The 22150-nt window shown below is 36.7% G+C and overlaps 1 protein-coding gene across 2 annotated transcripts in view; it reads left to right on the top strand.

The window, feature by feature from the left end:
* ANKRD12 (ankyrin repeat domain 12) overlaps nucleotides 1–22150 on the top strand; it is a 66888-nt gene that overhangs the window by 8906 nt on the left and 35832 nt on the right. For both annotated transcript variants that reach the window (XM_082480124.1, XM_082480123.1), the window contains exons 2-3: nucleotides 11504–11641; nucleotides 19720–19867. In XM_082480124.1, coding sequence (XP_082336250.1) covers nucleotides 11555–11641; nucleotides 19720–19867 — 235 coding nt within the window. In that variant the 5' untranslated portion in view covers nucleotides 11504–11554. The remainder of the gene's footprint in view (nucleotides 1–11503; nucleotides 11642–19719; nucleotides 19868–22150) is intronic.

The following is a 22150-nucleotide window of genomic DNA, read 5'->3' as shown; positions in this document are numbered from 1 at the left end:
GTGACATTTGGAGTGGGAGGATCTTAGAATCTATTTGAGACTGGAAACTTTACTTTCTCTAAAGGAAGGAAATGGGAGTGTGTTGCAAAAGAAGTGCAGCAAGTTCTTCTTGTCTGTATTTGCACACCTTCTTGCTGTATACTACAATGACACTTAACCTTTATGTTCTGCTTTGTCAGAAATGCTGTCTGCCATATATTAGAGTAGCATTGCTCATTTGCCCTTCTGCTGATAGAAAATGGGATCACGAGTTGATCATCTTTGGTTGGGACTCCACTTTAAATAATGAATGGGGTGGATCTCTGGGGATAAACTGCAGTTGTGCAGTCCAGAATACTGGTGCAAGAGAGGTCCTATTGCAGAAGTTGAGATCAGCTCTCTAACTTAGGAGGAGATTGCAGGAAGAGAAAAGAGGGTCCCATGTTGAAGAAAGTTGTGTACTGACCCTGAAAATTACCAATTTTCAGTGTCTTCTGGCATTTGTGTAAGGTACAGGCTTTTTATGAGCATTTGCCGAGTGTTTTCCTCACTTGTGGATAACTGCTTTGAGATTGTTTTACCTTTTTCCTTCTGCAGTGGTGGGGAAGAACAGTTACTTGAGGAAGTTGAAACTGAAGTCACTAGTAGCTATGGTCTTGCCAAGTATGAAGTACTATCTAACATGAAATAATCTGAAAAATAAAGTCTGTAATGTATTATGGGTATGCCAAATTGCTCAAACCCTTGACCTCATTATTTCTGTGAACTTAAGTTGCCATCTGTAAAATGAAGGAAATAATGAATTCTCATCTTCCAGCAATATTGTGAAAATAAATTAGTATCTGTGAAAGGAGGGGGAGCCTAACCCTTCTTATTCCCAGTTTTGATTTATGGATAGTAACGTCTATGGTGTTGTCCATGATAGGGCCTCCTTTTTATTTAGGATGTTTTTTAAATTTTAAAGAAAGTGCTGTATACTTTTTCATCCTTTTAAGAAGGTGGAAATCAGGCAAGCTGAAATAGCAGGGAATTGTGGTATGAGTGACAAATAGATTATCTTTCTCTGGAAACAAGTGAAACCACTTGCTATGTGTGTTTCTGGTCAGTGGTTCGTCAGAAGTTCACCGGGTTGTCAAGAATTTTCACACAGCAACAGAAGCAAGTTTCTTCAATTGCTGTGAGAATTTGCCTTTGTCAGTAGTAAGAATGATCACAGAGAGCTGAAGTCCACTTTTTGTCTTGAGTGCTAGTTAAACATTTTGGCAGGAGCATTAAGGGCTAAATTAGCTTAAAAGGTATGTTCAGCAAATTAATATGTTGCTTGATCATGTCCAAGGAAGTATAAATAAGATCAGAGTTGTAAGATACCCTAAAAATCTTGTTTGGTTTGTCTCGTTTTTAATTTCAGAAGCAAATCAGTGCCAGTGTGTTGGTTTCATTCTGACAGTTAGACCTTGGAGTTGTAGTTAAAAGTGTGTGAGGCAAGTTATGTCCAACGCTAGTCCAATAGGAGTTTCAGTCCTTACTTGGTTGACATTTATTATAAGTGTAGTTGCAAGAAAACATTAAGAAAGAAGTGCAGGTGTATTTCTAATGATGAGCTGTGACATGAAAGAGGAGCAATCTCTTGCTCGGTTGCAGTTGTTATTGAAACATGGTCTATCTGTAATTTGTAAACTGGTAATACTTTAAAAATTCAAGTCAATCCATGCAACAAATCTCAAAGGCTTATTGAGTGTGGTATTTTCAATCAGTGAATCATACTTTGTAAGTTAAATTTTGGGTCACGTTTTTTTTTTTCATATTCCACAGTGTGCTGCCTATAAAACTCTGCTGCATGATTTATAGGTGCTTACAATCAGTCAAGAGTAGGAAGGTATTTTCCATGGTTTCTTTTAGCACTTTTTTCCTGCTCAAGTAACAAACTCAACTTGGTCTATGTAAGGTACAAGGACAGCTGAAAATGTCTGACTAGGTAACTGAGGGACTTAGATGACCTCCAGGTGTCCCTCAACTATTCTTTAGTTCTATAAGCAGTGAAGTTCCTTTGCTAAGTGTGTGTTTAGTTAAAAAACAAAACAAAACAATACCAAACAAAAAACCCCAACACCTTACTAAATCTCAATCAGAAAACTCCAGGTTCAGTCATGCTCTTGAATAGAGTGTATTTGTTAGAAAGAGGTTGACGAGTCTAGGTGCTACTATTAGCACGGAAAATAAATTGAAGAGTATTGTGAAATCTGTGGAACTTGACACTTGAAACCAAGCACAGGTAAACTCAGGCTCTTAAAATGTGGATTTGAAGGTGTTCTGGGTAGGAGCCCAAGGTCATATATAGGCAAGTGCAGCAAAACCCCTGCAGAGAGTCTTGCGTGTTTTCTGCATAGGAAAGAGTTGTATATCCTCTCATTTTTTGCCTTTCCTAGTAGAAATTCCTAGACTATGAGATACATTCTTTATTTTGGTAGGAAGTAGTGGTGAGTTCCAGCTGAAGTATTGGAAAATCTTTCTTGCTGCCTGTGCCGGCTGTTTTTTAGAGACTTCATCCTAGCCCTGCGTAGTGTAGTCTGGCATGCGATGAGTAGGTACTTCAAAGTATATTAAAAGCTGTTCTGGAGATTATGAGTAGTCACTGCCCATTCTTATTTCACTATTCAAGGACACCTTTATAAAAAAGTGTTCAAATACTATTTTTTTCTTAGTACAGAAAGATTTGTAATCTGTATATGTTTAGCATAGCTAAACATTTTAAATTAAAATGTAGAAATACTCTCTGATAGGACAGAGAGTCTAGTAGGATCTCAGGGGTCTCCAAAAACACATATCCCAGTTTTCTTATGGCATATATTCCTGAAAAGTGTGTTTGTTAAGCTGTTGTTTTGTTTTCTTTGATTTTTAGCGTATCATCTAGAATCTGGTAGGGAGAATTGCTGCAGGGGAGAGGTAAGGCATTTTTTCTGAGGTTGCACAATAGGTATAGCAAAGAACGGAGTAGAACCAATCTCAGCATTGTGTGTTCAAGGCACAAAGTCATTTCAAGTATTGTGCAAGTCTTAAAGGAACATTGTAATAAGAAAGAATTCCTCACTTCTGGACCAAAAGTGTTTTGTCATATTTTATCATCAAATGCTGTAAAATCTGCCAAATTTGTGACTCATGTCCATGCTGGGTACTGCATTTGCACTTAATACTGCAACTGACTGTTGCCTTAGGCACCATTAGTTTGAGACTGTGTTGGAGCTTAGTTCTTTCATCGTAACTCTGACACTGGAGTCTGCATGGACTGAACTGTCGCAGTCATGTGTGAAAAGAGCTTGTGAATATTTAACAAATAAAAATGTTCTTGTTACCTTTCATCTGTAAAAGCCACTGCATGTATCATTCAGGCATTGTTCTCTCCGACATAAATTGATGTACTGCCTAAAGCCAGTAGTATTTAGTAATTTGTTTGCTGGTTAATGCTGGAGAACTGAATTGCAAGTACAATGAGACCATGGATTGCAGGGCAAAAAGTGCCTGGTAAATTGTTCCGTCCATTATATTTGATGGTATTTTAGTGCATACCACATACAGGAAGTGGTGATGGTAAAAGTTTAGTTTTAAATAATATAACGTATGCAAATAGCCTCTTATTTAGTCTTTTCTTATGCAAAATAAGTTGTCCTGTACAGGCTTAAAGGAAAGTATGCTTCTAGCCTGCAGCAGGAGGCAGGCTTGCCAGTAGGGATGTACTGCAGTGTATGTTTAGTCCATTACAGTTGCATATGTCTAATGTATTATCAGCTTTTGGAAAAAATGTTTTACTGTACAGATCTCATACCTACTCAACTTTGACTTTAGCACCCTGGGAGTTAAGTTGTTCAGTAATCCTACTTAGCACTAACATGCATGCTGGACTCCAGCAGCACCCTTGGTTGCTAAATGATTGGGAGGAAGTCTTTTTTGGGGGGGGGGGGGATCCAGTAACACTGTTTTCATAGGACTCTGCACTAGAAACCTAAAACTATTTTTGCTCAAATGAAGCCTTTAATAGCCCTTTCATTGTCTTCATTGTAAAGATCAAATAAAGTGCCGCAATTACTATAAATAGCTGTGTTTATATAGTCCTCTGCAGTGAAGATCTTGGTACAAAGACTAATATTTTTGTGGCTACAGTCACTCTGAAATTTTGAAATTTCAGAACAGTATTTTGTATAACGTTCTAATGAGATTAAGTGCATGCCCTGGGCAATGTCCCGTCCTTTACCATCATTTGGCATTCTCATGAGACATCAGCAGTATTTAAGACTTCGTTTCTACAAGTGTGCCTGTTCAAGGAGGTAATGGAAAATTCACCACTGTAGTAAGCTTGTCATTCTCCATTAAAATTAAAAGGAGGAGGAACGCTTGTGTTTTTTACAGGGCCACAGGAATGGCAAGACTAAAGAATTTTGGTTTGTGTTCCATGTTCTCAGGAAAAAATTCTTCTTTGTTGATCACAGAGTCTCCTGTGGTTTCCTCCCAAGCACAATTGCTTCTTACCTGTCCTCTCAAGTTTCTCTTTCTGCTACTTCCTCATCACAGTTGCATTCTCTCTTTTAGCTGATCTGATGCTTTATTTCTCACAGGCATACTTCTGTGTGGAAAATATCAGGTAAAAATATAGATGTTCTTTGCATACACAGTGTTTAAATTCCCAAGCCAGAAAAGCCCAGCGCTCTGATACTACTGGATTTTACAACCCTCTTACTGTGTGTTGTACCTGAATGGCCTCTTTCCCCGCTGTCCCAAACTCTTAGCATGTACACAGCCTCTAACCAAAATATCCCAAATAATCTCTTGTTTCATCTTGAGCCCTTTTTTCTTAGAGGGTGCTGTAAGCAAAAGGTAGATGCTCATCTGATAGCACATGCATTGCGGTCTGACTGGGAGCTGTTTCATTGTATAGCAGTATGTGAGTAGCTGTACAGAAGCACTGAGTTCTGTAAGAAGAGAAAAAATTGACAACGCCGCTACATCTCCCGTCACAAAGTTTCATGTAGCACTAGTAATGCTGGAGTTTAACCTCTCTTTTGGAAAGAAATCACTTCTCTAAGTTCTTTGCTGAAGGATGCTCTTGCTGTGAAATAAAATACTGAAGTCATTTGCACTTTCCTGATAAGAAGAAAAAGAACCCAAAGAGTGTTAAACTTAGTTAAATGAACATCTTTTTGTTAATATCTTTTTGCTTAAACTCTGCTTCTTACAGTATTTTAAAAGCCCACTTTTCTGTGGATTTTGGTCCTCTGTGCTACACCCATTCCCTTTCTTCCATTGCATTAACTTCAGCTGCCTTTGACACTCCCATCAGAATACAGATAACATTTGGCATGGCTAGGCGGGAGCTACCTACATACTTCTTAATTAGCCAGTAAGTACATACGGGTTGGCCAGCTGGCTTTCTCTGAACAGAATATGTAATGTTGGCATTTGCCTGCCTTTCCCTCAGTTCAGCTGTTCTTAGAGGTCTCTCTCATACTCATTGACCAACTTTTTTTTCCTTTCCGTAATAGACTCTTAATAGCTTTAAGATCTAGATCATACCAGTCATTTCTAAATAAACTTGAAGAGACAAAGTCTTGGGGGTGGGAGAGAGGAGATCACTAAGATGAAATCTATGTCAGTATCTTAGTTTGCATGAGGAGTACACCTTTAGAGTGACTATCCTTGTCTCTCCTTGCTGTAGTTTAGTTTCCTCTATGCAGTGGCTTCAGAGCTTGATTCCTCCTGTTTCAAACTGAGAGATATGTTCAGGAATGTGCTGAATGTGCTCCAACCTTTAATGTGTGTTTGGTACATGGGACTGCACTGGAACTACTCCAGAACACAACTGCTAAATGTGACTAGTTTAAATTCTGAATTTTTGTTACCAGCTGTTCTACTCTACAGATCCGCTCTTGATAATTCTGTACTTCTTGCTAATGTAGATGTAGCCTTAGCTGTCATTTTCATAAGTTTAATTTTAGCAAAGCATTCTGAAGCACTCTTGTCAAATATTTATAGCAGAAATTTTGTTCAGTTGATTCGCTGTTTCCCAATCTGGAGTAAATCCCTGTTGAAAGAGAGGGATGTTTTGGGTTTTTTTTGGTGGTGGTTTTTTTTTTTTTTCCTCTGCAGGTGAAATAAAACATGGGAAATAAAGAAGAACAGAAGTAGTTGAGAAGATTGCCTTATGCTAGATCCCCTGCTTTTTAAATGCAAATGCATTCTAGAGCTCAAGGATAAATGCAATATCTTGGAAATTAACCCATCTACTAGTAATATCCTCACAGAATTTCAGTCTTGTGCCCCGTTGATTTGCTATAATAGCAGTCAGCTAACTTGTATACATACTGGCTAATTAAGAAATATGTAGGTAGCTCCCACCACTTTTTTTTTTTTATGAGATAATCCTAACTTTTTATAACTCTGCCTGTAGATCTGTCAAAATGCTTACCTTTTTTACTTTAAGGAGAAAATTTTTTAGTTCCTTTAGGTGAAAAAAATGTTTGAGGGAAAAGTTTAACAGTATTGCAAATAATCAAATATTGGAACAGGCTGCCCAGGGAAGTGGTTGAATCACCATCCCTGCAGGTATTTAAAAGATGGCTAGACTTGGTGCTTAGGGACATAGTTTAGTGGTGGACTTGGCGGTGTTAGGTTAACAGTTGGACTCACAGAATCACACAGAATCACAGAATTATCAGAGTTGGAAGGGACCTCTAGAGATCATCTAGTCCAACTCCCCTGCTAAAGCAGGATTGCCTAGAGCACATTACTCAGGACTGCATCCAGGGGGGTCTTGAAAATCTCCAGGGAAGGGGACTCCACAACCTCCCTGGGCAGCCTGTTCCAGTGCTCTGTCACCCTCACCGTAAAGAACTGTTTCCATGTATTTGAACGGAACTTCCTGTGTTCTAACTTGTGCCCATTGCCCCTCGTCCTGTCACTTGGAACCAATGAAAAGAGCCTGGCTCCATCCTCCTTCAACCCACCCTTTAGATACTTGTAAGCATTAATAAGGCCTCCCCTCAGCCTTCTCTTCTCCAGGCTAAAGAGTCCCAGCTCTCTCAGCCTTTCCTCATAAGGCAGATGCTCCAAGCCCTTAATCATCTTAGTTGCTCTTTGCTGGACTTGCTCCAGCAGTTCCCTGTCCCTCTTGAACTGGGGAGCCCAAAACTGGACACAGTATTCCAGTTGTGGCCTCACCAGTGCCGAGTAGAGGGGGAGAATGACCTCCCTCGACCTCCTGGCCACACTCTTCCCTATGCAGCCCAGGATTCCATTGGCCTTTTTGGCGACAAGGGCACATTGCTGGGCCATGGATAATTTACTGTCTACCAGTAAATTACCAGACTCGATGATCTTAAAAGTCCCTTCCACCTAGACATAGACCAACCTATGACATTGATAACTGATAATGGATGTGCAGGAATGACATCCAAACATAAAGGTATACAAACATAAAATCAGAATATCTGATTTCGTTACATGCCAAGAAGTTTCTTTAGTAGGAAGCAGATTCTATGTTTTATTGAAAAGCATGAAATAGATCAGTTTGTTAGAGAAAAAGCACAGCTGTGCCTGTTTGTCAGATGAAAAGTGATGGCACTGCTTGTTGTGACAGAGGAGAATAATTTGAATGTAAGTAGTTTAACTTTTAATTTAGGGTTCTGGTGATTTGAAATATGCCATCAAGACTGCCTGATAAACCAGTAATTGCATTAAGAAAATGCCCTGAAGGAAACTCAAAACAGACAGATCTAGTTTTCCCTGGAAGAACCTGCTCGTGTTCCACACTTTCACTTTGAATCCAAATGTTTGTTGACTGTGTTTAGAACGTAAGTTGAAATGGCACTGAACTGCAGGCAAATGGAAATGAAGTTAAAATGTAGGTAAAATCACTTCTTCAGGTCAGAACCCCTGTGATCGTGGGTTGAATAGTTTGCATTTCTGGACCATAGTGATATCTTATGAAATAAAAAAATCTACCCTTTAGGAAAAGTACTTTTTTTTTTTTTTTTCTCAAATATTTAAAGAATTTATGTCTGTTTGAAAAGTATTTCACACAGGGGTTGTGAAATAGTAAGCTGGCACATGAAACGTAATGGAAGTACTGCTGTGTCTCAGTGTCATAGTTGGGATGGTTCTGCTTTAATAATCCAGTATGTGATATTCAGTTTTAGTGAACTTCCAAAGCAGTTTTCTTTTCAAGACATAATTGGCTTGAGGTCAAGAATTGAATGAATTCACATTTAATTTTGATCATGTGGTGAAGAAAATGGAAACATCCTATGCTTTCTGTTTTCATTTCCTTGTATTTGTGTATTATTTGTGCTGTTATTTAAAAATACCTTTAATTTAACTTTTTTTTAAATGTATTATCATCCTCTTGCCACTATACAGTATCTGTAGCTTGATTTTTTTTATCTATCATTTTAAAAAATAAACTATTTCTGTTCAATAAGAATTTCTTTTGTGAAGGAGGAACTCTTGTTCAGTTAATGTAGTTTAGCCCCTACTAGTGACACAAATAAGAGGAATGGACTCAAGCCTAAGCTAATAAATTTTACTAAGCTCACGAAGCTGGACTCCTTACTGTCTGTCAGAAGAGTATAGGGAATGGCAAACAGAACCAGGAATGGAAGAGAAGCAAAGCAAGAATGGCGATAGTTTCAGGCAGTCAAGTAGCAGGGGGAAAAAAAAAGGAAGGAAAAAATACCAGCAACAAATGCAATGAGAAGTAGTTGTAATCATGATGATATATACAATAGGAATTGTTGCAAATGAAACTTAAAGAGAGGATTTGAGAGGCTAACTGAGCAAAAGCAGATTTAGGACTTGTGGTTTTTTAAACCCATGAAAACAGAGATATTTGTTGCTATGGTAATACTGTATGTATGGTGTAATCAGCACAGTAGTTGCTGTCCGTGAAGATACCAAATCATTGCTTCTTTTAGGATTCAGAAATATTTTTGTAAACTACAGAAAACTCATTCTAGAGTACTGTCCATTACACCAGTAACCTTTTTTCTTCCTGCAACGGTTACAAAAAGCAAATAAAAAGAAAAGACAAATAACCATGTGCTTTGTCTGTTAAAAATGAACAATTACTTTCCTTATGAGTAGGGCTGTATAAATCCTATTGACACTACATAAATGAAGGGAATACACTAATGTTTCTTTTGTGTTGGGTAACAGTAGAACAGTAGGAATTTTGCAATATTGTATCTTGTATCATAGAGGAGATGAGATTCAGCTTATTGTATGTGACAGTTTCTAATTCACCTCCTCCTTGTGGTTAATGTTTAAAAATAAAATAATAATTCAAGTGTGAGGGAAAATGAGGAAAAGAGCAGGCCTTGGTGCAGCATTTCTGAATTTTCTCACTTCAGAATTGAGCATTTTGAACTTTCCTTTCCCCTCTTGTTCTTCCCTTCCTGTTCGGGAAGAATAAGAAAGTAAGATGTTACTTTGTTGTATACAATGGTATTAGTTTTAGCCAAGTATTCTGTAAGGCAACTTCCTATAGTTTAGGTCTTGTGGGGGATGGGTGGGTGGGGTGATGAGTAGAAATTTGTTTAAATATGAAAGTTTTGTATCAGGTCTAGTGTGCAAAACAGGTTTCTTTAAAAGTCATCTTCCAAAGAGAAAATACCAGTCTCTGTTGTCAGTTACCTGTGTCAAACCAAAGTAGTGACCCTGGTCCTAGAACAGCAACAAATTCGCTACCTGATGATCCCAAAATCTTAACTGTAAAACAACAATAGAAATTTTACACCTGAAACGATGTCTAGCTGAGACATAAAGTTACTACAGGACTCACTAAGACTGTGATTACATCAGTTCAAAAAGACCCATAAAATGACACCAGCTTTAAAGTGCAATTGTACTTTTCACATGACCTCTTACGCCACTCTTACAAGAAGAGTGGCTCTTCATTCTGTGGAAGAGGCAATTCAGGCTAATGAGTGAGTTTAGCAAATGACTTTGTTGGAGTTTTTGGTTATGACGCTGCTCCTGCTGTAAGCCATGTTTTTGTGTTAGATTTCTTGTTTTTCACCCTCAGCTGGAATTGGCTTCTGAGTCTTGGGTAAGCCACAAATCTGTTAATATATTTTGGGATTTATGAGGAGTGGTATGTAATGGCCTAACACATTTGCTTGTTAACATGCCTGAGCAGAGTAAATGAGAATCTCCAGTGCATCTTTGGAGACGTGAGGATGATGGCTCACAAGCTTCTCCATGTCAAATGAGAGTTCTTGGTACAAATTTCTTTAAGTTAGCTTTCTAATATTATCTGCCATGTTTCCTTCTATGTTCTTTTAATTATGCACTGTAGTGAGCTGAGTTTGCCCTGCTGATTCCTGCCTCATTTTGGCTCCTGTCTTGGCAGTTGCCTAAACCATAGAATATGGAGACAAGTGTTAGTTCTGTGTTCCTTATTTGTTATTCAGAATTGATACTGTTTGCAGTCTTTTGCTGCTAAACTCGCAGTAGTACTTAATGGTTTGTGTAGTAAAAATTCTGGTGTGCTGGCAAAATACTTTGGCCTCTTTGTTTATTGTAACTTTTTTTCTTTGTAGTAAGAACTTTGTAGTTCTTAATGAGGTGCTTAATAAATAACATTAAAAAGCACCTGACTGTATTGCTGGCAGTGTTGAAAGTGTAGCGCAGTCTTCTGCTGTTCTCCTGACATAAGTTTTTAGGACAACCTGACTTTCCTTGGTAGGTATTGCAGTTGGACTTGACGATCTTAAAGGTCTTTTCCAGCCTAAATGATTTTATGTATTAAAAAGATTTTGCTTCTCTTGAAGTGGAAAAGTGGAATCAAAACCAACATGGAAAAAAACAAAATTCCATTATAGGAATCTGTAATGACACTTACTTGGTGTACCCTGGAGTTGAAACACCACAGAGGTCTTAGAGCTTTATATACATATATATATAGCGCAATGGTTTATGTAATTAATTTGCTAGACAGTGGAAACTAAGGTTTTTAGTTCCGGGTCTAAGCTTTAGAAGATTTTTCTTCTAACACGTATCTTTTGTTCCATCAAATAGGATAGCAAATCACCAAGATTTGACCTTCTTTACATAGTATTTTGGGTAGACAATGCAGTTTCCTAGCCTAGAAAGCTTAATTTCTCTACACGCTGTTGGTAGAAATGGTCTTGTGCTGCCTCCCAGTCTTATTAGCTATAAAACAGAGATGTTGAACAAATAATCCATCAAATACCCAAAAGTATTAAGTCTGCCAAAGAGGTAAGTTAGAGGGACAAGGCAGTTCAGCAACTGACTTGGTGGATTTCTGATGACACTCTCCCCGTAGTATCTATGTTAGACTTTTTGGGTTTTCACTCCAAGGTTCGAGCTGCCAATGAGTGAGATGCTTGAAGTCAGGTGTCATTGTTACTCAACTTTTTGGGGCACTATTCAACTCTGCTGCCATCTGCAGTAGCAACATTTGTCTTAAAATGACAGTGTGGTGTATATATTTATATAATGTTGGTTGTTTGTTTTTCAGACACACAATGAACCCACTGGTAGAAGATACAGCTAGCTAAACAGCTATAAAATGCCCAAATTTGGGTCTACAAAAACAGTTCAAGTTGAAAATTCTGACAGTGATAGCACCATGGTGGAAAAACCAACTGCAAGAAAGGTAACAAAGTTATATTCGTGTCCATTTAATTTCAGTGAAATGAAAAGCATATGTTCTATCATGATTTTTGTTACAGTAATTCAAACAAATAAATATGAATCTGTGTTCTGATATCTTGAGTGCAGAAAAAATAGTAAGTTTTTACATTACTTTAATTCTGTTTCCTAGTTTAATTTACACTTAATGCCTTTTATTGTAACTCGCAACTTAATTCAAAAGGAAGCTGGATGTGTTGGGTTTATTTGATGTATGTTAGTGCATAGTTTCTGTATCTTAAATCATATGAAGTCTTTATATGCTCACAAGAACAATGATTCATATTTTACTTAATTTTGGATTGTTTTACTCTCTGTAGTGAACACATGAAACATTTCTGAAGGCCTGTGACAGCACAGACTAATGAACAAACATAAGTTTCTTATACTCCTTTGTAACACACGGACTTGTTCCGTCTGTTAGGAGGACTTGAAAGCCAAATGCTGCAGAAGGGTTAAGAGTAACCCCTGTAGAGCGGAGTCCACTTTAAAACCTGTACAATCCATTTTTGAGTGTTGCCGAATGAAGGAATATGCAACCTCTGATAATAATGAAGGGTGGTGTGTCATTTATAAATGTGAAGTATCCCATTATTTTAAAACTTCGGGAGCCAAGTTGCAAATAACTCTTCTCTGTTTTGTCTGCCTAGTACACTTCTACAACAGACGAGTTTATGTGTAGTGCTAATGAATATCAAAAGATAGAATAATATTCTGTATTGCGGACGATGAGTTGTATATTGCCCTAAGGAGACAAAATCCACCTATCTCCCAAATGACGTTTAAAACTTTTCTCTGGGAAAAGGAGGATGTGTGTGTGTGTGGTCATACTTAACTGTTACTATGTTGTTGAAGTCTGTATTCTCTGTAAGACCACTCAATGGATGGAGATAAGACAGAGAGAGATCAAACAATAGGAAAAGATGAGAACATCCAGCATCTGCTTTAAACTGTTTGTCTTCTGAAAACATTCATAGAAAACATTAGAGTTTTAGTCTGTTCCCAGTTTGTTTTATGGATCCTAATAAAGTGAGGCAAGGTAGTTGTTTTTGTTATCTGTCTTGAAATACTTTGATAAGAATATAACAGAGTAAAACGGGGAAAGGAAATTGGCTTACTAGTAAAAGGATAAAAAAATGTCGGGCTTGTTTTGTTCTGGTCCTTGTTTGCGATTTTGTCAAGTTTAATTGAAGTGTCACTCAACACTGGGAATAAGGCGGGGAAACTTGGGGGCCTACAAGCAGCAAGAATAGGAAGACTATTGCAATGAAACTTAGTGGTATTCAGTACTGCCTTTTTATTTATACACATCTAAATGATATTTTTTAAAGATTTTACATTATTTAACTAAATATAAGTTTTATAAACTTATTATCTTGACAGTTCAATATTTCTGAAGAAAGCTTTTGACAGGAAAATCTTGAAGACAGCAGCTGTTCATGCTATGGAAACTGACTTAGGTCCCTTTTTTCGAGCTTTATTTGTGTTTTTAATTTTAAAAAAATGAATTTTCATATTTTGTTCACTTTCACTAAAACAAAAATAGTGGGTTTGCTGGAATGTGTCAGTTTAAGGGTTTGGTTTTTTTCCTGTTTGTCTGCTAAAGGTATGGCTTGAAATGCTTGGAATCCATTTATTTGTAGGTTTGAACATATAGAAATAGATTATCATATTTTTATGTTGCAGATCACTTTCTTCCTTTGTAGGCTTTGAATTTTACATACAAATTGCTTTGCAATCTGATTTTTAAAATAATAAATCAATCAAAATAAAGAATTTATTTCTGAGGCCCCTTTTCCTGCTCCACTCTCCAATTCTGACTCCCCCTCACCTTCTCTCCTGGTTGCTTGCTGCCATAGTAGAAAAATGGTGCTAGTTTTCAGAGTGGCTGTTGAATCTGCAGCCACTGCCGAAGGAACTACCTTAGCAGTGATACTTCTGCCCAGTTCAGTATTTGCTGGCTGTCTTGACACCTTCCTTTCCAGTAATCTCCTGCCTCTGATCTACTAAAAACAGTAGCAGTTATGTCTGCTGAGCCATTTAACCCCCCTACCCTGCAATCTCTGCAAAGTTAGGTAGTCTTCTGGTACAGGTAGCTCTCTTTCACCAGAAGAAGGTATGAATCCATATGAAAATATGAATAACTTTTTCCAGTGAGCAGAACGGTGCACATGGTGTCATTTATTTAACCACGAGGAAAGGAGTAAATTAACATTCTATTTTTAATGGTCGCATAAAACCCCTTTATTATTGTTTTGGTTTAGGTGAAGGTTTGTCCTTAGCTGGCTGCTCTAACAAGGAAATGCTTGTTTTTGAGACTGATCACCAACCAGTACAGGAATTGGAGGTATCGACAAATGTGCTAGGTTCAGATTCTGCCTTGCCTGGTATTTGAGATTAAGATGCCAATGAAAGCAGGATTACTTAGAAAATTAAAGTCCGGGAAAAACAGAAGTTTGACCAAGGACATATGTATGGAAACATGAAGGTGGACTAATGATACCAAACAGTAAACTGATAAACTGCTTGGACTGTTACATTCAGTCTTGCTTGCTATCCACCTTGGCACAATATATATAATGTGAGATTAGAATAATGTAGGATTTGGTTTGGGGACTGTATGGTATAAATTGATATATGTAACACTGAGAATGTGAGATCCTAAATAAAATTACAAAATTATTTAGTTGTTGCTGTTAATATTCCTGTATTCAGGTTTTTAGCATAGGAAATATAGTTTGGTTGCTTTTTGTCATATTTTGAGAAAATAGAATACATGGTTAAGATGTTAAATAGTCACTTAAAGAGTCACGCAAACTGTTCTTTAACACAAGGACAATCAATTGTCAGCAGTGTTTAGCTGGCCCTTGAGTAATCTGTGGCCTTTTCCCTGTGTTAGAAAAAATAGACAAAGTGTTGCCAAAATGTAATAATTTTAATTCAGCCTAGAAAAGTATTTAAAATTCAACAGACAATATGGTAAGAGTAAAATTTGAATTTGAACAACATAAAGTCATGAAGATAAATCTGTTACACAGACATAGAACTCTGAAGTGAAGATTGACCAAGCCAAATCAACAGTGATAATTTTAAATGAAATATTTTGGGGAAGTAGTGGAAATTGCTGTAAAACAAATAAGAATTTTTCTCAATATGTAAATATTTGCAACCATTAATTTAAAAACAATAGTCTTTGAAGTGTTAGAACTTCTTGTGAAAAAGTTATGGATTTGTTCACCTAGTGTAATTGATGTAAGGAAGTACTGATGCTGCAGGTGAAAGGGATAATACAGGAAAACTTTTGCTTTAGTGGCATTTTGATATGGAAGTGTCTTGATTAATCTGGAAAATACCTCTTGTCCACACACTTTTCTTGTATTGTTTGACCAATGAGTGACCATTCACTGTGCCATCAGAGATGCCCGTGTCTTTTAGTAGCATGAAAAGACCCTGAGGTTGTCAACATTCAAATAATTGCAGTGGTCCTTAGTACAAAAAATGCATTCTAATTGTATTTTTTTCATAGCTTTGGCTTTTTATTTTTTCTGTAGAATAATACAGTTGAACTACTTCTGCATTTTGCTATGTAAACTTACAAGTGGACACAGGAGCAAGTAGTTATTGAAGCAGAAATGTCTTTGAACTACTTGTGGAGCTTTATCTCTATAACTGTAAATGAACTGAAGATAGGTAGTTTAATTATTGGTGTTCCCTTATATGTTCTTAGATGCATTGTAGACAAAGGAGGCCTAGTGTGAAATAATGTTTACGCAAAACAGTGCATTTACAAATGAACAGTAATGTTAAAGGATACCACTCCTTAAAAAAAATTCCTCATTCTTCTCAAAGTAAAAGCTGTAATATATGGTGTAAAACTATCCCAATGGTTAATACATTAAGAAAAAAACACTTGCAGGATTTTTTTTCCTAGTTGATACAATATTTAGCTCTTACTGGTTGTGCATTCTTAGCTGTTGACTGAGGAATGTAGTATTTACTGTTGTTACAAGATTTAATTTTTCATATTTGTCCAGTGGAAGTTAATGCTTATTATGCTGTTCTAGCAACCAGTAAATAGCTATGTGAATCAGCTACGTGTTCAGGTCTTCTGAGGGCTTAAAAATAATCATTAGGAATAACATTCCTGTTAATAAGCTGAGTTTATATCATATATGCTTTAGGGTACATGTATTTTTATTTCAGTTACTCATCTTGGGAGCATAAAATAAATAAAAATTGTAGGAGTGTGTACAGTGGATAGACTGTTTAGTGCTTACATGAGATATCTGATAAAGATAAGAACATAATGAAATTTTAATTTATCTGAATTCATACTTTCAAACTTAAGTGGCCAAAACTCAGCAAGTAAATGCTAGATGTGTGGTCCAAAGGAGAAACACATTTGGGGTTTGTAAGAATTAACTCTTCTAAGAGTCCAGCAATCATGCCCAAAGCCATTTTAATGCCATGCAGAACACACTTCAGTATGTAATTATCTTTGATAGGCAGAAAAAGAATGCTTATTCTCCCGGGGTTAAGTACATCTGCTAGATTATATGGCAGTCTTGTCTCCTTTTGTGTGTTGTCATTGATTGTAGCAGTACCAGACAATAGAGCTGGAAGGGGATATCAAGAGATTGTCCAGACTGCTGTTTGCTAGCCTTCTGAGATGGTTTCTGTTGAACAGATTAAAAATGTGTTCCTCATCGTGGCACACTAGTATGGTTTTGTTGACAGAGAAAATTCTTCCTTGTTACTACGTCCTCCAGCGAGGCATGCATTAAATGTTGAGACATGCAGATCCAGTTCATCCATTTGCCCCAGAGTAGAATAAGCTGTACTCTATTCTTGACAGATGTTTACCAGACCTTTTCTTTAAAGCATTGACCGATGGGAATTCCATTCTCTTTGGGCAGTTTATTCTGATACTTAATAATTAAGACTGACATAGAGTTAGATACTTAGTAGAAGGATAAATAACTTTTGCTTGTCTCCTGTTGCAGTCTAAAGCCATTAAATGTTGTCTAACTGTAGTGGACGTGGAGAGTATGTGATGCCTTTCTCTTTGCAACAATATTTTATGTATCCGAACATTATCATGTCTTTGGTGTTTTATTTGATTAGCAGTTTTCACTTGAGATTGATGAACCTCTTTAGAAAGTCCACAGATATTCTAAGCTACAGGTTGCTTTATAAAAGAAGTCAACTTCGTTTTGGGTTGCTTCCATGGATCACATTAAACTAATACGTAGACCTATTAATGCTGAATTTTGAACCTTGCTTTATCCATGCTGTTGCAGTGACCAGGTGTAGTTGGAACAGTGAATGCTTGCTCTTTAAATCAAAATGCCTGTTCTAGCCTGCAGGGCTTGCTACCTTTACTTGAAGTTGAAACCAGGAGGACATTAACAGTTTTGCAGCTTTTAATGTGGGGTCTTGTGATTGTACAGTTAATAATTTTTATCAGTTTGTAGAAGCTTGGGTTTGTCCTGGCTTTTCCTGTTTTGTTTTGTATTTAGACTGTTTTTTCAAATTTGCTAGTAATTTTATTTTCCCTTTGCCAGCGATCTTTGCTTCTCCCTCTCTCTTGGTTGTGATGGTGTCTGCATATCTAACTGCATCTCCATTTCAGCATTGCAACTGAAAATACTAGGCAACATTGAACTTGTACAGACTTCTCAAACACCCTGTTCATTGCATCTTTTGTGTTGGAAGGTCCACCATTTGTGGTGGCTAAGTGTTTATTTCCACAACAGCTAAGGAACAAAATATTCTCGTTTTCTGTGTATAGCCTGTTCTTTCAGTTTCAATTTGTCTTTATTTATCTGAAAGTATACCTTTTGAACTATCTCTCTTCCTAATTAGATAATCACAAAATTAATATTAATTGATTACCAAATAGTGCATCAGTCATAATATTTAATATAATGCACACATACAATTTAAGAATAAGAATAAATGTAAAGCTATCAAATTATTTAAGCAGCTTGTGTCTCTTCCCGAGCACCTACCAATGTATTTTACTGACTAGTACAAAAAAAAAAGTTTCTTTTTAAGGACTACCAACTGCATAAAAGGTTGTTTTTTTTTTTTCTACAGAACAAGTTGAAACCAATGATTCTTGCTTAGGAATTCTAAATTATTTTCAATTGATCCTTTCTATTGCGTAGTACCTAACATAATATTCTAGAGAAAGCAATAACACTTTATCATATTGTGGGAAACTTACATATGTACATATGAGAAATAATTGGATTGTTTGGAACAAGGGACGAGACAGCTCTTGGTGAGATTGGGCTGAAGTGTGGAAACCCTTTGTGTGTCGTGGAAGAGATCAGAATGGGCTTAATGGAATTTGAATCTGCTCCTGCCAACTTTTAGATGCATTTGTGAATGATCAGTTCCATTAGATTGATTAGCTTCTTTCAAAAGTAATAGCACAAACACTTTATCTCCCAAGGGCTTGGAGAAGTCTTACTGTGGTTTGGATTTTTAGATTTTCTTGTTCTCGCATTTAAGAAAAAGGCTGTTTGTTGTTTCCTTTAGGGTTTTGGAGGAGGGCTGGTTTTGGCGTATGGGTTTTATTCTGTGGTTTGGTTTGTTTGGGGGTTTTGTTTTTTGGGGGGTGGTTCTGTTTGTGGTTTTGTGGTGTGTGTCTGTGTCCCACCCCCCCATCCTCTCCCCCCAGCTCACATTTTCAAACTCAGAGTGAAGATAAGTTTTCTCTAGGGGCATCAACCTTTTAGTTCAGGAATACTCCTGACATAGACTGATCCCTTCTTTGCGATTTCCCTGGTAGAGACATTTGTCCCCTGAAGATTGTAGAGTTTGGCAGGTTCTTTTTGTAATCACTTCTGCCTACCTCTTTGGCAACTGTTTAAACTCAGTGTCAGATGATATAATCAAACTATTTAAAATCAAGCACAGGTAAGAATAATAAAGGACAGGTGCTCTCAAGAATAGTACCTTTATTTTGAGCTGTTTTCTAGCTTTCCTGTAATCATCAATATTTTAACTTCTTGCTTCAAAAGTACCAAGGAGCAGCCTTTTGTTTTTCTGACTGGCAAGTCAGTGCATGTGCCTCTTCTACCTTTAGAAAATGAATCTTGTAGTGGTTTCATCCAGTCATCTATTAAGAATGATATAAAGATGTGGAGTTGTGACAGCTGACGTAGCTGGATAATGTGTTTCTGAAGCATGTAATGAACAGACAATGTTAAGTCTCTGCATTGCATCTTGATTGGTAGGCCAAAATTTTGGGGTTTGCAGAGTGTTCTCTCAAGCAGTCATCTCAGTAACCTGCTATCTTTTACATACTTTGACCTCTTATATTACCAAAGTAATCAAACATAAGTTAATATTGTGCCATCTGGGCTTTTCCCTGTTAATCTTGAAATACGTTTTACAAGGCAAAAATTCCAGATTTATGCAACTAAAAATTCCAAATAGCTTGTACCTATTTTTTCTAAATTTGATACCAGTTAGAAAAGTTTCTTCATGTATCTTTTACTCTAGAAAATGAAACATTACACTATTATTCTTGTTGAAATAGAAAGGGGGTTGGTTCTGTATGATTGGATTATGGTGTGAGGGTGGAGGCAGGGGAGGGTTGTTAGAGGTTGTTGTTCTTGTTACTGTGTTACTATTTACAGTCTGAATTGCAGTGTGGGTTTTTACTGTGCTTTTAATATGATTAGTATGTTATGATCAGGGAGGGAAATTGGGTTGATCATTAAGACTTAGCAAATTCTAGTCCAGTTTGTGTTCTTCCTTTGCTTAATAATCAAGGCTCTAATAGTGAACAGCAGTTCTACAGTGATGTATCTGGAAATAGAAATAACGCAGAAAATACTAATTTTAAAAAAGAAAGAAATGCCGTTGATTATAGTAAGGTTACTTTAAAAGTTTTTTAATAAACTATTTAATACACATACGTACATGCATGCACATACATTCTTGCATAGCATCTTTTCAGTCTGTATACATTATAAGACTATTCTGCTTTATGCAAAAATTACTTAGTATACTTTTTATTTATATTAGAGCAAGGACAAGATTGCATCCTACAGCAAAACTCCAAAAGTGGATAGGAGTGATGTGGGAAAGGAGATGAAAGAAAAGTCTTCCATGAAACGTAAACTTCCTTTTACTATTAGTCCATCCAGAAATGAAGATCGCAATTCAGACACAGGTAGAACCTTTTTATTTCCTTTACTAATTATTTGTTGGTAAAATACGTCCTAATTTAATTAATTGTATATTATGTTTTTATATTAATTATTCTTTTTCCCTGTAAAAAAGGATACTAAGTATAAAAGTTGCTTGCTTCTGATTGTTGCATTTCAGTCCAATGGGCTTTCATCCTATCATTAGCAAGAGCTAGCATGCCACCATAGTTTATCTACATTTTCCAGTTGTTTCCTAACCTCATTCTTTTGCTTCTATTTTGGTAATAAATCTTTCTTTTGTTGTCATCTCTAGAGGTCCATTTGCTTAAACAAGTAAACCGATGAAAAGACATGTAAGTGGCTTGACTTGAGAGACAGCTGTCAGCCTTTCATAGTCTTTTTTGGGGAGGGAGAGTGGGAAAGATTGGTAGATGTACTGTCCATATAAGAGAAGAGGTTGCTAAGATTATGGAACTAACTAAACTAGCCATGGAGAGCGAACTTTTCTTTCACTCTGATCTGTTCAGGATACCTTTTCTGCACAGGCTGCTGGTAGTTCTTCTTAACTTAAGCATATTCTACTAGAACTGATTTCAAGACTTCAAAATACCATTCTTAACATGGCTCTTCAAATCAAAATGGAGGAATCTGGATGTGTTCCAAGAGTACAGTTATCTCTGTGTTTTGGTAATTATTATCTATGTTATAGTTCAGTAGTAGTTCTGTTGGTAGCAAGACAGTATCTCTGCCCTCTGGAAGGCCAGCAGAAGGCATGTTAGCCAAATTTGTCAGATGCTCAGTTCTACAGTTTCTTACACAGTGCTCATTGTACATTTGCATATTTTCACAAACAGGTAATTCCCTTAGGATGCTTATATTTAAATGCAAGATAGAAGTGTGTACCTTAGTACATGTATCATTTTTGTCCAGGATTGAATTAATGCAGAAGGTTTGGTTCCTGGATATTACATACATATTTTTGTTACTTTAGAGAGAATGTGGTGTGAAATCCAAATTCGAAATCGTCACATTAAAAAACAATATTCTTGGCTTTAGATTTGGGGTTTCAGTGGTTTTACAGAATTCTAGAGTCTTACACTATTTATGATACCACTTGATTCTGAAAAGACCATGTATAAATTAGAAGTATGCTCCCAGCATCTGCTATATTAAATTTATTGCTTGCTATTAGACGCTAATTGTTTTTCATAATGGAAATAAATATATTTAGAAGTAATATTTAGCACTTATCTAGTGTTTTCTGTGTTGGAAATCTTTTGTACTCTCTGCCCACCCCATCAACTTTAGATAATTCATTGTCACAATATCTTGTAAGGTAACATAATTTCTTGTGTTTCTCTTGCTATAGCATCTATTGTCACAGTTGCTGTAAACAAGATGGATTACTCTAGGCACTTAGACATGCACATAAAGACAATGCACGCACTACAAAATCTTTTTGTTACAAGTTACAGCAGGGAGATGAAATAAACAGTTCAAGTAGGGGCAAGAAATAATTAATATAACAATAGAAGGCACATAGCTTTTAACTACTGTGTAGTAAACATAGCTTGTCCATTTCATTACTGCTGAGGTAAGTAGGTAAGAGCACCTACCCCGTTTCACAGATAAGGAGCTTGGTACTTAAGCTTTCCAGAAACTTTAGAGGCAGGAGCATTACTAGGATGAAAAAACAGTTCTTCTAATGCTAATTCTGTACCTAGCCAATTAGATTAGACCAGTGGGAATTAACCTCTTACGTAGGTGCCGAGTTTGGCACTGACAGGGACTAGGACTGACATCAGTGATCATGAAATGCAGTGCTGCTTCTGATATAAACATCATTAGGCATTGAAAAGGCTTGCCGTCACTGGACTGAACTGTCACCTCTGACAGAAATGTCTTCCCTGCTAACTATGCACAGAGAATGGCAAGTGGTATTCGAGCAGGAAGAAAGTAAGTTTTTGGAGATCAGAGTGTAACCAGAGACAGAGGGAAAAGAAGAGGTGATGAAAAGCTGCTTATCAGCTAGTAGTGTTAGTTTTAAAAATAAAATAAACTTAAAAAAATAAATCCCAGTTTTCTTCTGAAAATCTGTAGTGTAGGTATTCTTGGTAAATGGTCAAAGGTTGTGTATACAATTCATAATTAGAAAGATTCTGAAAAAATATGTGGCACTACTCCATTCTTCCCACTGTCCATTACAATTCCAGGATGTATTTTATGCTTTCCCTTTACTTTTATTTGTAATAGCTTTCCAATATGTTTTTTTGCAGAGTTGAGAATATGTTCTTACTGCTTTGCTA

Source organism: Vanellus vanellus, assembly GCF_965231255.1.
Source record: "Vanellus vanellus genome assembly, chromosome: 2".
In the NCBI taxonomy this organism is placed as follows: Eukaryota; Metazoa; Chordata; class Aves; order Charadriiformes; family Charadriidae; genus Vanellus; species Vanellus vanellus.
The sequence above is the reverse complement of the archived record's forward strand: the minus strand, read 5'-3'. Positions and strand labels throughout refer to the sequence as shown.